Raw genomic sequence first — 17,161 nt, forward strand, 5'->3', positions numbered from 1 at the left:
CGGGAGCACGAGCGGGGTTTAGGGGGGCGGGCGATCGTGGAAGCAGGAAACTCGCGCTGTGATACGTCAACTGTCTGTCACTCAAGCGCCAACGCCCATAATTATGCGTAATTTTATGTCCGAATACAATTGAAACGAGTGAGTGGGTTGCCGCAAAGCACATTACAGACACCTCACGAAACACACACTCGCTCTTTGTGAGAGATGTTAACTCTTCCATCTTATTACCCAGTGATCTAACATTACCCATAACGATAGAAGGAAGATACGGCTTGTATCTTCTTTTCCTCAGCTATCTTCTTTTGCCCCCCCTGCTTCCACGTTGTTTCTTTCTTTCCTTTCCTTTCTTTCGTGTCGCTGGCCATACATCCCGCTGTGCTGGAGATTCATCAGCTGATCCCTGGTGTAAACAATGGAGCCCTGGAGTGTTTCCGCCACGACCGAGTACTGCATGATAAAAGTGCTCCAAAAACAATGAAGACCACGAAGAAAGTCTGAAAAAGATGCATTATTGCAGTGCCTGACCGCTTATACTTCGATGTACTACGAAGTGTTTAGAGTACAAATAAATTACGAAAAACAACTTAATAATTAGTAATTAAAGCTGCAAGCAGAATTGCGGGCCCTCGCACACCTTGCCATCCATGGGGCCATGCCATCACAAGAGACTTTTTTGTGCGTCTTGGGGTGCTACATATGTGTGCCAATTTTCATTATCCTATTCTGTCGGGGATGGCTCAGCCGGAAAAGAGTTGTTTTGGTGTTTTTTTTTTATTTTCACCTTCCCATGGCAGTGCAAACAGCGCAAAATATTTACAGTGCAAAAAAAAATTAGGTGTATTACAAAAACAAACAAAGCAAAACACTTACTATCACTACAAGGCACCACAAGTCACCTACTGTGCCACACAGCTCACTGCCCCCAAAGAGGAAACCCTCTCTTTAAATACCCCCTAGCCCCTCCCTCAGGCATACCAACGAGTACAGGTCAGGAGTACTGTCTATCTTTTCATTATGACATGGCGAGGTTAGGACGGAACACAAAATCACCATAAACACAATCACAGGCATAATACATACCAAAGCCCTTCATATGGCACCTCCAATAAACCAGGAAACAAATAAAATACAAACACGGGAGTTTGGACCAGTCCAGGGTCACGTGATCTCCAACACTGAGCCACTTTGCAGTACTTAACGTCTGACCAGGAAGTGCCTCGGTTCGGCCCGGCAACCAGAAGACGAGACACTCCCGGCGTCAGCACTCTCTGGGCCGGTGAGGGCGGAGCGTGCTGAGACAGAGAAAGGGACGAAGGAGTTACTCTCGCTCCATCACATACTCAAAACAGGCAGAAAGACCTATGAAAACACAACATTTTGTGTAGCCAGTAGGTGGCGCTCTGTCAAAACCTCAATATTGTTGTATAGATGTGTTTAGGGTCAGACTCTGATCATACATTTGATATTTGGTACAGATCGGACAGTAAACACCGAATTTATAGTGACTTCCTGTTTCCTGTAAAATTGCCAAACTTTGAGGCCACGCCATCATTAAAATGAAGATGAGCAGCAGAGACTGGTGTAGTCAATAAGCATTGGAGTATTCAGGGGCCGGACTGCAGGTCAGCATTCAGGTCTGGAGAGAGAGAGAGAGACCTGCAAAGAGAGAGAGAGAGACAGGCACAAAACTACGACGAAGACAGCAAACAGTTTATGACATGAATTACCAGTATTAACCAGACTAATGAGAATAGAGGAGAGGTAAGAGGGTGAGAGGTGAATTTGAGGGGACAGGGGACTGCTCAGTGGGATGAAAAAGATGAAATGTTGTCATGAATGGTGAAAAAGCTCAAGTTCAAATGCTTAAGTTTATAAAAGTCCTGATGGTGGTGCCCAATAAAACAATCTACTTAAAAGGGAGGGATTAACTGGCAAACTCAGCAACAGCAAGGAATCTATCCATGGTGAAGAAGAGCACTTTTACAATATCTACCCTTGTCAAGAATAGTCTGAAGGAGGTGGGCGTATCATTGTAAAAGTCTACAGTCAGAGACAGCTTCTTGAATGTTAATACTTTGCAACAAGATGCAGACCAAAAGACAGATTCAAATTCACCAAAGAACAACTAAAAAGCCTGCCCAGGTCTAGAATGGAAGATTCTTTGGACCGATGAAGATGAACCAGATGTACCAGAATAAAGGAAAAAGAAATGTCTGGAGAAGAAAAAGAACAGCTGATGATCCAAAGCAGCACATCTTCAATCAGACATGGAGGAGACAGTGTTATAACATGGACATGTATGGACCAGAGTCACTGCTGTTTATTGATGATGTGACTGCTAATAGAAGCAGCAGGATGAATTCTGGACTGTGTGGATCTATACTCTCTGCTCAGATTCAGATAAATGCTGCATAAGTTACAGAATGCTGTTTCATATTACAAATGCATAATGACAGAGCTGCTGTTTACTCACTATGACAGAAAGAGCTGCAAAAAGGCAGCAACTGTGAAGTTGTTCAGATGAAATGAAAAGGTTAGACAGACAGAAGCACTAGCAGAGAATAGATAGAGTTAATATTTTTCCCACTTCATTTATCATTGGGAAACTTTTACTTTATTAGAAGCCTGTTCTAATATGTAAACTTCATCTTAATCACAACCAGACCTTAATGAATATTACCATGAACCACTGCCTCTTTCTAAAGTAGCACAGCTGGCTGTCTTAAAATTGCAGTCATACTACTTACATGCTACTAAGCTTCTTCTGATCTCCCTCTTAGAATGGAAGACAGGAAGGTCCCCAGGGTGAAGCCTCCAATCTGTGCCCTAGGGAAGGACTGCTCTCAACCCTGTCTCTGTGGATGATTTCCAGTGCACAGGATCGTACAGAGAAAGCACACTCAGTTACTGAGGGTATGTCAAACTGATTCATGCAAATCATGGCAAGAATGATACAAGCTAAAGACTTTTTCTTTAGGAGAAATTTGTGAGTTGTGCTTGTGGAGGGGAGATGTAAAGCTCGCAGAGCCAGCTTGAAAACATACAGCTAGTGACTCATGGATGTCTGCTCCCTCTCGTCATTATATCATTGCCATATCATTGCATTTTATTACCTTGATGTAAGTCATGAATAATGGTGCAGAATGCAATACAAACTTACACCACAGGAAGTTATTGAATTCAGTGATAATAACATTTCACGATGCAATCAGATTTGGTTACATTTGCATTTTTAAAGGTGTATCTGCTTAACATAATTTATAATATAATTAGATCTAAAAAACTGTCATTCACCAAATTCCCTGTTTTGTCATTCGTTTGTACAGTACATCTATTGTGTCACGACCTGGTGTTTATTTATGGTTTAGTTTTCCTTGTTTTGAGTTTTTAGTTTAATCTGTGTTTAGTTATTGTTATTTTCCTGTTGTTCTAGTGTTTTGTTTAGTTGTGTCTTGTGCTTCCTGTTTTACTTTGATAGTCCTGTCCCCCCTGTGCATTGTCTGGAGTTTTGCTTCCTGTGTTTTCCCTCCTTGTGTGATCACCTGCCCTGCCCTAATGTGTGCCACCTGTTCCTCGTTGTCTTCCCTGGTCCCTTTGTATATAGTCTGTGTCTTCCCCTCTGTCTTTGCTAGTTTGTCTCGTCTGGTGTAGGGTTTGTTGCTAAGTCTTGTCCATGCCATGCCATGCCTTGTTCCTCACCTACCCCATGTACTTCTGCCTGACCTCAGCGTGCTCCAGGTAGAAGCCTCGTTCATGCCTTGTTTTTGTTCTTGCCTTTTTATGCCATGTGCCTGTTTTTCTTAGTCTAGTTTTGCCACGTGAAGTGTGATTTTTAGTTTGTTGTTTGCCCTCCTGGCTTAAATAAAAGACTCTTGAACTTTAAATCGCTCCACATTCTGCACCTGTGTCCTCTCACCTGACAAACCCTGACATATTGAGTTTATGTTAAAAATTATGGCAGTATAGTTTTTGAATTGTGTGTGTGTGTGTGCATGTGTTTGTGATATCTGTTTATGCATTTGCACATTTTCAGAGAGTCTTCCTAGGCCACGCCAACACATGAAACCTACTTCACAACGCAGAGCCGTGTCTGTCCATGAAGACACTCTCACCATGACACAAGGTGAGGTGCCAATCTGATACACATCTAAAATCCACTCTCAGCAGAAATTACTAATATTATTATGGCAGTGCATAATACAATAAAGGACTAATATTATGATACTCAGGAGCAGTTATAATTGGATTTTCAGAATTTTTGCTGTATTAACAATATCAAGTGCAGCTGATGTATAGTCATAGTTTATACTCCTGCATTCACTAATGCCACTGTAGATTAGAGTATGTCTTTTAAGTGTGGTTGGCATCACATAGTGTACTTTACTCTTCAATAAGTTGCTTGACTACTGTCTCTCAGAGCTAAAAGCCGTGTTACAGAGGTCACCCATCTGTTTCCGTGGCAACAGAGGGGACCTGCCCTCTTGCACTGAAGCTCCATCTACTGGTGAGGAAGCACAAACAGCTCAGGTTGATGGACCTGGTGAGTCTTAATTTGTAATTTTTAGGGCCCGAGCACCGAATGGTGCAAGAGCCCTATTGAAACCCTTAGGATTATTATTAGGGCCCGAGCACCAAATGGTGCAAGAGCCCTATTGAAACCCTAGGGATTATTATTTTTCATTTTTAGGGCCCGAGCACCGAATGGTGCAAGAGCCCTATTGAAACCCTTAGGATTATTATTTTTTTCCCCCCCTTTGATCGCATTTTTGGGGGCCTTAACATGCCCCAAAACTCACCAAACTTGGTAGAAAAATTCATTCGCCTGAAAAATTTTGAAAATTGCTGACTTTTGAAATGCGCATAGGAAAATGGCTCTATAGCGCCCCTATTTTTAAGGCCCGAGCACCGAATGGTGCAAGAGCCCTATTAAAACCCTTGGGATTATTATTTTTTTCCCCCCCTTTGATCGCATTTTTGGGGGCCTTAACATGCCCCAAAACTCACCAAACTTGGTAGAAAAATTCATTCGCCCGAAAAATTTAGAAAATTGCTGACTTTTGAAACGCACATGGGAAAATGGCTCTATAGCGCCCCCTAACGGTTAGGCCCACTGGCCGGTTTGACACAGGATCATGAAAATTGGTTATTATTATTATACGTCATTCTTGTTCCGCCCACGGTATCGCGATTTTGACCCCCTGAACGTGCTAAAAAACTCACCAAATTTGGCACAAAATTGTCCCCCAACGAAAAAAAGCAACTTGACACTGTCACCATTGGCAGGCGTGGCCGCATGACTCTGCAGCGCCCCCTAACGTGTGAAAATATTCACCGCAAGTGCTACAGGCTTCAGACTCGGTACACTGATGTATCGCCTCGTGACAAGAAAAAACACCTCTTGGACGAAAATTGTACAGTAATGTACGCCATTTTGAAAAAAACACACCTTGTTCCAATTTGCACACCCCGCAGTTTTGCGAACTCCTGCTAGTGGAATTGCTTGATACAGCTGAAAATTAGTGCACTCGCCCTTAAGGGCTTAGGGACCAAAAGTTATCAAAAACGCAGCACTTCCTCAACGAAGTTGACCCTTCGCCAACGCACAGGAAATGGATGTGTTTGTGGCTGTATCTCCCACATACTTCATCCAATGTAAATGAAAAAAATCAGGCACGCTGAGCCTGTCATTCTGAACAGATTGATATGCTAATGACCAGAAAGTCTCATAGCGCCACCTACTTCCAGTATGAATTATGTTCAGGCTGATTATCCATGTTCCACACCTCGTATTTGAACGAACTCCTCCTAGGGAAATACTCTGACAGACCTGAGATTTTGTCACCTGGTTCTGAAGACATGGCTGAGCAAAAGTTATCAAAAACGCAGCTCGATGTTACACCGTGTGGGCGGGGCATCGCCACAAAGGTGACCCTTCGCCACCATAGAGAAAGCTTCTGTGTTTCTTGATTTGTTCATCCTACCTGCCTCTTACTCTATCATGACATCAGCCCCTGTGCACCTTTTCATATCACCCCATCGTCATATGTGGGCGTGGCCACATGGCTCAGCAGCGCCCCCTGGAATGAGATCTGCTTCCCCGTTTGACCTACAGACACGAAACGCCATGAAACATCAACTGCTTATAACTTCGCCGTGCCTCGTCCTAGCGTCCTCAAATTTTTTTCATGTCCTAACGGTCCGTGCATGCTCATGAGTCACCTGCACAGCGCCACCTACAGGAAACCGGATGTAACTGCTTCTTGACAATTTTCATGTATGAATCAAATGTTTTTTGAGGTTTGATGAACAGACAGGTCTCCACTATTCTCATGGTGTCAGGCTCCACCCAGTGGACACATAAGGTACTGCAGCTGTTACAACTCCACCACGGATGCTCCTAAAATCCTCAAATCTTTTACATGTGATACAGACCCGACCCCGACCACGTGCGGACATCTGTGAACAGCGCCACCTACTGTAAACAGGAGGTTACTGCATACTAAAATTTTTTTACATATATTGACAGATTTGTTGCTCTGACACGTCTCTGCCTCTGTCTGCCGCTTTTTTCCCACCGCTGGCAAAATCGCCGCAGCTCGTAGGGGGGCGTGGCAGGGACGGGAAGTCGTGACGTGGAGTGGGCGGTTGCGTGGAGTGTGAGGGCCCGATCATCGCTGCTTGCAGCTTTAATTAGGGCCCGAGCACCGAGTGGTGCGAAGGCCCTATTGTAATTGCTGTGTTTATTAGGGCCCGAGCACCGAGTGGTGCGAAGGCCCTATTGTAATTGCTGTGTTTATTATTAGGGCCCGAGCACCGAGTGGTGCGAAGGCCCTATTGTAATTGCTGTGTTTATTAGGGCCCGAGCACCGAGTGGTGCGAAGGCCCTATTGTAATTGCTGTGTTTATTATTAGGGCCCGAGCACCGAGTGGTGCGAAGGCCCTATTGTAATTGCTGTGTTTATTATTATTATTAGGGCCCGAGCACCGAGTGGTGCGAAGGCCCTATTGTAATTGCTGTGTTTATTAGGGCCCGAGCACCGAGTGGTGCGAAGGCCGTATTGTAATTGCTGTGTTTATTATTATTATTATTATTAGGGCCCGAGCACCGAGTGGTGCGAAGGCCCTATTGTAATTGCTGTGTTTATTATTAGGGCCCGAGCACCGAGTGGTGCGAAGGCCCTATTGTAATTGCTGTGTTTATTATTATTAGGGCCCGAGCACCGAGTGGTGCGAAGGCCCTATTGTAATTGCTGTGTTTATTAGGGCCCGAGCACCGAGTGGTGCGAAGGCCCTATTGTAATTGCTGTGTTTATTATTAGGGCCCGAGCACCGAGTGGTGCGAAGGCCCTATTGTAATTGCTGTGTTTATTATTATTAGGGCCCGAGCACCGAGTGGTGCGAAGGCCCTATTGTAATTGCTGTGTTTATTAGGGCCCGAGCACCGAGTGGTGCGAAGGCCCTATTGTAATTGCTGTGTTTATTATTAGGGCCCGAGCACCGAGTGGTGCGAAGGCCCTATTGTAATTGCTGTGTTTATTATTATTATTATTTGCCTGCCTGTTTAACTGCATTTTTCACCCCTTTGCCATGCACGAAAACTCACGAAACTTTGTACACTTATCAGGGGTGGCGAAAAATTTGATATTTTGTGGTCGCTGCAAAGGGGCGGGGCAAAATGGCTCTACAGCGCCCCCTTGAAATTTTCAAAACACCCCTCGCATTTGGCTTAGTTTGGAGTAGGTGCACAAAAATCGGTACACATGTTTATCATACCAAGACGCACCAAAAAGTCTCTTGACACCATGACCTTAACCCAACAGGAAGTCCGCCATCTTGGACGGAAAATGGCGATTTTGGCGATTTACACCATTGGTATGTGAGCGAACTCCTAGAGCTGTAACCCGATTGACCTGAAATTTGCTGGAGGTCACCTAAAGGACCTGCTGATCAAAAGTTATCAAAAGCTTTTCTCTAACTTACAGGGCGTGGCCTCTGTGGCTCGCCAAAGTCTGGCGACGATTCATGATTTCGCCATGTAACTTTGAACGGCTCTCACGCCTGCATACTTTATCCAAACGTCTTCAAACTTTATGAGCATGACGAGGGCTCCGCCCTGAACACCTCCATATGTTGAAACCCTTACTTACTCGTGGCGCCCCCTGCTGGTAACAGGAAATGGCCTCTTTTTACTCTGACGTGTACTGCTCCTACATAGTTGACAGCATCAACTTCATTTCACCTCTAGAACCTTCCCAACTAGTTGGTGAAGCTACACTATGAAGGCCGTGAAGCTGCGTGCAATGGTGTTCGTGTGGCGGGGCACCAACTGTCGATCCTTCGCCGTGAGATTACGTTTGAGTATTTAATGACCTTAATGACCTTCTATGATCATGAAAATTCATACACACATTCTCGGGGGCATGTACTAGCAACTGATGGGGGTCTCGTAAGTGGGTGGGGCAAAATGGCTCAATGGCGCCCCCTTGAATTTTTAAAATACCCCTCTCCATAGGGGTTTTTTTGGAGTAGGAAGACAAAAATCGGCACACACACAGAACACGTCCAGGCGCACATAAAAGTCTCTTGCACCATTGATCTAGACCACACAGGAAGTCAGCCATTTTGATTTAGGCGGTCAAATTTCAGCGATTTCCACCTTTGGTATGCGGACGAACTCCTCCTAGGGATTTCGTCCGATTGACTTCATATTCGGTCGCTGTCACCTAGAGACCATGCTGATCAAAAGTTATCAAAAGCTTTTCTCTAAGTTAAAGGGCGTGGCCGCTGTGGCGTCACTTCGCCATTCACACACGAACAGCTCTCTCTCCTACATACTTGCTCCAAACGGCTTCAAACTTTCTACACGTGGTCAGAGCCCCTCCCTGAACGTCTCTATGTCATCATGATCTATGGCGCTCCCTTGTGGTGGAGACAGGAAGTGCCATGTTCTTCACTGACATGCACTCTGTTTAATCCTTCCCTGTCATTACACAGCCAAATGAGGATCACAGATTTGAAGTCCCACAGAGACACCTGTGTGGATTCCTGTATCATGCTGCCCGTGGCGGTGGCGACTGTTGAACATTCGCCATGAAACATCAACTGCTTATAACTTCGCCGTGCATCGTCCTAGCGTCCTCAAATTTTTTTCATGTCCTAACGGTCCGTCCCCCCACACATCTGCATGCTCATGAGTCACCTGCACAGCGCCACCTACAGGAAACCGGAAGTAACTGCTTCTGGACATTTTTCATGTATGAATCAAATGTTTTTTGAGGTTTGATGCACAGACGGGTCTCCACTATTCTCATGGTGTCTGGCTCCACCCAGTGGACACATACGGTACTGCAACTGATATAACTCCACCACGGATGCTCCTAAAATCCTCAAATTTTTTACATGTGATACAGACCCGACCCCGACCCCGTGTGGACATCTGTGGACAGCGCCACCTACTGTAAAGAGGAGGTTACTGCACACTAACAATTTTCACATATATTGAGAGATTTGTTGTACTGACACATCTCTGCTTCTGTCTGCCGGCTTTTTCCCACCGCTGGCAAAATCGCCGCAGCTCGTGGGGGGAGCAGAGGAGCGAAGGGACGGCGTGACGGGGAGGGGGCGGTCGCGCGGAGTGCGAGGGCCCGATCATCGCTGCTTGCAGCTTTAATTATTATTATGATTCTCCCGCGTCTTTGGACGCGATTTTGACCCTCTGAACGTGCTCAAAAACTCACCAAACTTTACCCAAAATTGTCCCCCAACTAAAATTTTTACTTGACACTGTCGCCATTGGCGGGCGTGGCTGCATGGCTCTGCAGTGCCCCCTAAAGTGTGAAAATATTCACCGCAACTGCTACAGACCTGAAACTCGGTACACTGATGTATCGCCTCGTGACAAGAAAAAAAGCCTCTTGGACAAAAATTCCACGATGTACAGGAAGTCCGCCATTTTGAAAAAACCACGCCTTGTTCCAATTTGTACACCCCGCACTTTTGCGAACTCCTCCTAGGGGAATCGCTTGATACGGCTGAAAATTGTAGCACTCGCCCTTAAGGGGTCAGGGACCAAAAGTTATCAAAAACGCAGCACTTCGTCATACGGTCTGGCTGTGGCGCCACCACGAAGTTGACCCTTCGCCAACGCACAGGAAATGGATGTGTTTGTTGCTGTATCTCCCACATACTTCATCCGATGTGGATGAAAAAAATCAGGCATGCTGAGCCTGTCATTCTGAACAGATTGATATGCTCATGACCACAAACTCTCATAGCGCCACCTACTGGCGGTATGAATTATGTTCAGGCTGATTATCCATGTTCCACATCTCGTATTTGAACGAACTCCTCCTAGGGAAATACTCTGACAGACCTGTGATTTTGTCACCTGGTTCTGAAGACATGGCTGAGCAAAAGTTATCAAAAACGCAGCTCGATATTTCACCGTGTGGGCGGGGCATCGCCACAAAGGTGACCCTTCGCCACCATACAGAAAGCTGCTGTGTTTCTAGATTTGTTCATCCTACCTGCCTCTTACTCTATCATGACATCAGCCCCTGTGCACCTTTTCATATCACCTCATCGTCATATGTGGGCGTGGCCACATGGCTCAGCAGCGCCCCCTGTAATGAGATCTTTTTTTTGCTTTTCTTCACTTACAGTTATTTAAACATTCATATCTATGTCCTTTATCTATACAGCAAGTGACAAAGAAAAACAGACCGTTCAAGAGAACAAGGAAGCTGTCCACAAGGAGGAGCTGATTGCAGAGAGAGAAAGAGCAGGCTGTGGAGGTACTGTGGCTGAAATCAAGTCCCCCCTTCTACAAAAGATAGAAGCACCAAATGTAGGGTGCCTACCCTCTTCTGCTTGGGCTCAACAAGGAGCAACAGCACAATTCTTCAGCGCAGCATCCTCAGAGAGGCCCCCAGCATTACCCCACACCCTAGAAAAGTGTCCTGCAATCCCCACATCCCAGAAAAAGACCCACAGCACAGCAATCCCCCAAACTAAAGGAAAACTGACAGCCTCTGCACCATCGCAAGAAAAGACCCCCAGCACAACCCCTGTGGCATCTGAAACCCCTCAAGTGAGCCCTCTTCCCCACACTAAGAGCCACAGCACAGTGACAGCCACAGCAGACCTGAAAAATAGCACACAGGAGGAGGGAGAGGTGGTCTCTAAACAGCACACAGCAGACCAAAGAACTGAGCCCCCTCTGTGAGAATAATGAAGAGACTGTCTTAATTAAGGAGGAAATTATATTACTGAGTTCAGGGAGTGGGAGATATCTGGGGTCTGGGGATAGAGAATGTTGTTTTCTCCAGAACACAGCCATATCCCACATCAGTTTGCTGTGTGACAACAAAATATACACAGCTGGTATGTATATTAGCTGGGTACGAGCTTCTGTATAGTTTTTATAATTATCGATTTGGAATAGAAAAAATAAAACATATTTATGTTGCTATATTTTCTGTTTTTCAAATATACGACTTTCAGCAGTTCGGTTTTACAAGGTTGTGCTCTGTTGTCTATTATGCAATATAGCACACCTGAACTAAGGTTAAATCAGTTCCACATAAAGATTGGTTACTTTTATAAACGTTATGCGCTCATGTGCACAAACATATGACCTTAACCAATTTCACATTACCACACAAATTTAGTTTCCAGCACACACTCTCACAACTGTTACTCATTTGCTCACTTATGGACAAAGTGTCACATGGTTACTTGGATGAGCACATCATTGACTTGGTTTGACTGCAATAAAAAAATATTTTTGGTCATCAGAATACTTATTACCATGATGTTTAAAAATGTATTTATATTATAAACATCCAGCCAAGGAAAAAAATCTAAAAAAAACATCTGGACATTTGAAATGCGAAATGTGTAGGAGGTAACCTGGTACGAATATGGCAGGTGGTTTGTTTTTGCCTTCAGTCCCTATTTACTTTCAAACCGCTAATGTACAGGCTCTTAGCTGTAGCTAGCTAGACACTTATGCACCTACCATGTATATGCAGATTATGTTGACACCTCATTATTTGACTAATGTCAAAAATAATCCTGAACTAAAATGCACAATTTATTTTGTACTCAGTCTGAAGATGTCCCTACAACTGACAGTCTCAAATGGACACAGCTGGAGTGTACTTCACCAGAATCACCTACTAAAGACGGTATCACTATGAAATTAAATGATTTTTATGCCCAAGATGTACTTTATCAGTGGACAATAGTGTATTTTTTCACTTTACTACTCTTGAGGTTTGTCCTACTATAGAAGGTGGTCAAGGTTCTGGAAAAATGCCTCATTAACTACATTCTTTTGAGTTACTAGGATTATTTGGATTACCACAGAGACATTTTACCCAAAGTGCTCTGGCCTTTGTTAGCTGTTTTTGGTGAGCATGTACTGTTTGCGTCAATCAGAATCAGAAGCAGCAATTCAGCACCAGCTGTTCAGTTTTATACAGTAGTAGTTGCATCTGCCTTTTAATACAGAGCACAGCAAATCATTGTGCAATGATGGTATTAAGTCTTTATTTCTTTTGACCATTATGGCCAATGAAGAGATTAAAAAATGGCTTTGAATCCAATTTTCTTATGAACAAAAATTAAGCTCACCATCAAAACAGATGTAAAGGAAACATTAACAATCAGCTCCAACAATTTGAGCACTGACGGTTGATGTAAATAGCAGTGATTATTATGTCAGTGGGTGGGATATATGAGGCACTAAGGTGAAATTTTGTATCTTAACGTAGCTTTAATAGAAGCAGGACAAACAGACAGGCAAGACTTGAGTGACTTTGACAACGTGTAGTTGGGTACAAGCAACTGGGTCAAAGCAACTTCAAAACTGCAGCTCTGTGCAGTATTCAGTTTGCAATGGCCAGTAGATATCAAAAGTGAAGAGGGGGTGAAGGCCAGCCAGTGTTGTCTGATTCAGCATACAAGCTACTATAACCCAAATCGCTGTTATAAGGTAATGCTGGCTCTGATAAAAAAAAAAACTCGCAGAACAAATAGTGCATTGCAGTTTGTTGTTTATAGGGCTGTATAGATACTAGTTAAAGGGTCATATCCACTGCCAAAAGTGCCTTCAATGGGCAGGTGCGCATCAGAACTAGACCACAGCAATTGAAGTATTTTGACTGATCTGAGTAATGATGTTTTCTTTTACATCATATGAATGGCTGAGGATGCACAGGACACCGGGGCCATGTACCATAGGAAGGAGGAGGTAGTGTGGGATATGTATTGTTGGAGACCTGCTGTATCTCAATAAAGAGCACAAAATATCTACAAAACTACATAAAACAAAGTTATGAACAGAGTGCAAATCCATATACTTGTAAATATTATTAAAAAGTTAAATGAGTTGTGTCATACTTTTCTGCTCTTATTTTTTTGTTTTGCTCAGTGGTTCTTTGTTATTGAACATTTGAAGATGTTTGTGTTTTTTCAATGAGGTTGAAACCAGCAGATCTTCCAATAGATGTTCAATACTAATAGAAGTTCCTGATGTGCCTGGCACTTTTATTACTTCTCTCATATCCAATTAATTCACATTATCATCATCATTGTGGCTTGCACTTGGTAATAGTGTAGTTATACATATGTGACAGAGTACGTACATAATGTTAGTGCCCTAATAACAGTTGAATACAGTGGCTGGGTTCCAATGTCAGTACTTCTATATTATGTTAGTACACAAAAAAAAGGATTTGTATTGTTTTAAATATATCAAATTTAATACATCAAAAGTATGTGGATGACCTATTACATCTGGTTTGTATTGTTGTATGCTAGTCAGCCTACTTTACTGGTTTTTCTTACCTGCAATCCTCAGTAAAGTTGAGCATCCAAACATCAAGAAACATCACAATGAGTGCATAGTTGCACTCACCTCCACCACAGACTCCAGCTCAACTCCCAGGACCGAGCCAGCCTTCCTAACGAGCTTGTTGAGTCTGTTGGTGTCGGCTGTCTTCATCCTGCTGCCCCAGCACACTACAGCATAGAAGATGATGCTTGAGACCACCAAGTGGTAAAACATCTGCAGCATGGTCTGGCAGACATTGAAGGACCTGATTCTCCTTAGGAGGTACAACCCCTGTCCCTTCCCGTACACTGCATCAGAGTTTATAGATGAGTTGGTGCTGGTGCTTTCTGAAGTCCACCACCAGCTCTTTTATCTTTGTGACATTGAGCTGCAGGTGGGTTTGTCCACACACAAAGCTGTCTATCACACTCATGTACTCCGCCTCACAACTTCTGAGACAGTGTTCCTCGGCCTTAACAAATTGTGGTCGGCCTGTGAGATAGTTAGTGATCCAGGTGACCAGTGGGGTCTCCACCTTCATGTCCAGGAGCTTCCTCTTCAGGAGGGCAGGTTTTATGGTGTTAAACACAATGGAAAAATCAAAGAACATGATTCTAACGGTTGCCTGCCTCCTCCAGGTAGATGTGGGCTCTGTGCAGCAGGTAGATGATGGCATCCTCCACTCCAATACGGGGCTGGTAAGCAAAGTGCAGGGGGACCAGCGATGGTTCCACAACAGCACACAGGTGTTTTAGACTCAGCCTGTCCAGTGACTTCATCACATGTGAAGTCAAGGCAACTAGGCCGTAGTCTGTAGGCTCTCCTGCCAGTCAGATGTCCTTTTAACTTCTTCCTGTAAGGAAAGCTGTTCCTCCTGCTTGTGGATTCGCTGACCCTGGGCCTTAAAGGCAGCTCCAACAGAATCTGAGATGGCTATAGGTCCATTTTGGCCAGTTCATACTGTTGTCAGGGCCCAAAAGCAAACTCAGCAACCAGAAATATCCTTCAAAAGTTTTACTTCGAAACAAGGTCGCAGAAATGCTATGCTGCACAATAAAGGCAGCCAAACATTCAAACGCAAAAATCCCAGAAAACATGGGACAGGTCTGAATCTCTATAACAGGGAATGACTGGCTGGAACATGAAAACAAACAATGAACTGGCAAAACTGAAATGACACCGGGTGAGGCAACAAGGAGCCACATTGGGAATGGAGCAAGCAATCACACACAAGAACAGAAAATGAGGCACGAGAACAAAAGTGAATGCTTTCACAATAAAACAGCAAGTAACTGAAAACTACAATGAAAAAATGACCACATGATGAGGGGGATGAGACAATAGATGTCTTCTGCGATAAAGACGAGGCTGCACACAGGAAGCAACTTAAAGTGTGTTGCGGCTCCAACCTCCGGCTCCCTTATTCAGAAGAGATGAGTGGTCACACTTTGAATATTAGCTTCTGAAGCTTACAGAACATTTTCAAATTTTTGCATTAAATACTCCTACTTTAAATTTTTGACCAATCACACAATATTTGTCTGGCACCACACAAGAAGTTCAGCTGAGATTATGTGTCGACAACAAGCTGCAGAGAACTCCCAAACCACACACACACACACACACTACTGAAATGTTATCCTCACACACACTACTGAAACGCTCTCACACACACTACTGAAACGCTCTCACACACACTATTGAAACGCTCTCACACACACTACTGAAATGTTATCCTCTCATACACACTACTAAAATGCTCTCACATACACACTACTGAGATTTCAGTGTAACCGGAAGGCATTTTAGTGTAGGCAGAAGTGGAGTGTCTTTGGAGCACACATGTCATCTCAGGAGCTAACAGTAGCTGCAGCTCTACTAAATAACATTTTGGCGTTGGCGGAGACAATTCGAACATTGTCTAATGCAACAGCAACCGGGCAACCCTTTCAGTTTTCATGACATTCCCCCTGACTATTATCCACTATGACAGCATGTGCCTCCAGAGAATGCTCCAGAGCACTTCCTGTTTTGAGCCACCTTCCTGTTACACTGAAAAACCTTCCTGTTACACTGAAATCTTAGTAGTGTGTCTGAGAGGATAACATTTCAGTAGTGTGTGAGAGAGGGTTTCAGTAGTGTGTGTGAGAGCGTTTCAGTAGTGTGTGTGAGAGCGTTTCAGTAGTGTGTGTGAGAGTCCACACACATTCTTGAGTCCACTGGGAGCCAGTGAAGAGACACTAGAACAGGAGAGATGTGATCCCTTTTGCTGATTCCTGTCAGAACTCTAACTGTTGCGTTCTGGATCAGCTGCAGGCTGTTGATGTGTGGACATCTAGACAATAATGAGTTGCAGTAGTCCAGTCCTGAAGTGACAAAAGCATGGGTGAGCTTTTCAGCATCACTCTGAGAGAGGCTGCTCCTGATGTTAGCAATATTACACAGGTGAAAGAAAGCGGTCTTGGAAACCTGTTTAATATGAGAGAGAAATGACAAAGATATCAAAGATAACTCCGAGGTTCCTCACAGTTGTACTGGAGGCCAAAGTAATTCCATCCAGAGAAAAAGTGTTATCTGATAATTAGGGATGCACCGATGCATCGGCTAAACATCGGTATCGGCCGATGTTTGCTTCGTTATCGGCCATCGGCAAATAAAGATGACAATTGCCGATGGCAGTGGCCAATGTTTATATACTACGACCTCCCGGCCACTCTCAGTGCGCATCAGTGGCAATTAATTGAAAACTTTATAACACTCCTCTCCCCGTTTGAACAATTGACAAGAGAAGTTAGCTCATCAGAGGCATCAGCTTGAGGAGATTCTGGAAGAAAACGGACCAGAGAGGCCAAGTACTTCTGTATCCCAACAACTGGATATTTTCTTGGCAGAGACCCCTATTCCCAGAAGCGAGACTGCACTCGGCTATTGGAGAAATAACCACCTGCGCTTTCCAGAAGTGGCACAAATGGCACGCAAATACCTTTGTGCGCCATGCACCAGCACGGAGAGTGAGCGGTTATTCAGCTCTGTGTCTCATGTCTTGGATGAAAAGAGAAATAGACTTTGCTGCGACAAGGCAGAGATGCGTATCTTTGTAAAGAAAAACGTGCATCTTACTAAAAAGTTGACTTATGTATCATTAACGTTCAGAAAAGGAAGTCCACTGTATGGGACTGTTTTTTTTTTTTGTTTTGTAAAGATGCTCCACGTTCCAGCCTGTGAGTTCTGAAACACTGTAATGTTTTAATATGAGAAGTACACAAGGTGAAAGGTAGCCCTATTTATATTTGTATTTTGTATTGCATGAAGAACATAATTTAT

General features: G+C 44.0%; 1 protein-coding gene across 3 annotated transcripts in view; it reads left to right on the forward strand.

Annotated features, from left to right (window-relative positions):
- carmil2 (capping protein regulator and myosin 1 linker 2) overlaps window positions 1-13,301 on the forward strand; it is a 93,520-nt gene extending 80,219 nt beyond the window's left edge. For 2 of the 3 annotated variants that reach the window (XM_028430942.1, XM_028430944.1), the window contains 4 exons: window positions 2,781-2,913; window positions 4,034-4,123; window positions 4,418-4,540; window positions 10,701-13,301. In XM_028430942.1, coding sequence (XP_028286743.1) covers window positions 2,781-2,913; window positions 4,034-4,123; window positions 4,418-4,540; window positions 10,701-11,224 — 870 coding nt within the window. In that variant the 3' untranslated portion in view covers window positions 11,225-13,301. The remainder of the gene's footprint in view (window positions 1-2,780; window positions 2,914-4,033; window positions 4,124-4,417; window positions 4,541-10,700) is intronic. The other variant, XM_028430945.1, reaches the window with a different exon arrangement.
- Window positions 13,302-17,161: the final 3,860 nt, after the last annotated feature.

The sequence above is a fragment of the Parambassis ranga genome, chromosome 19 (assembly GCF_900634625.1).
Source record: "Parambassis ranga chromosome 19, fParRan2.1, whole genome shotgun sequence".
Taxonomy (NCBI): domain Eukaryota; kingdom Metazoa; phylum Chordata; class Actinopteri; family Ambassidae; genus Parambassis; species Parambassis ranga.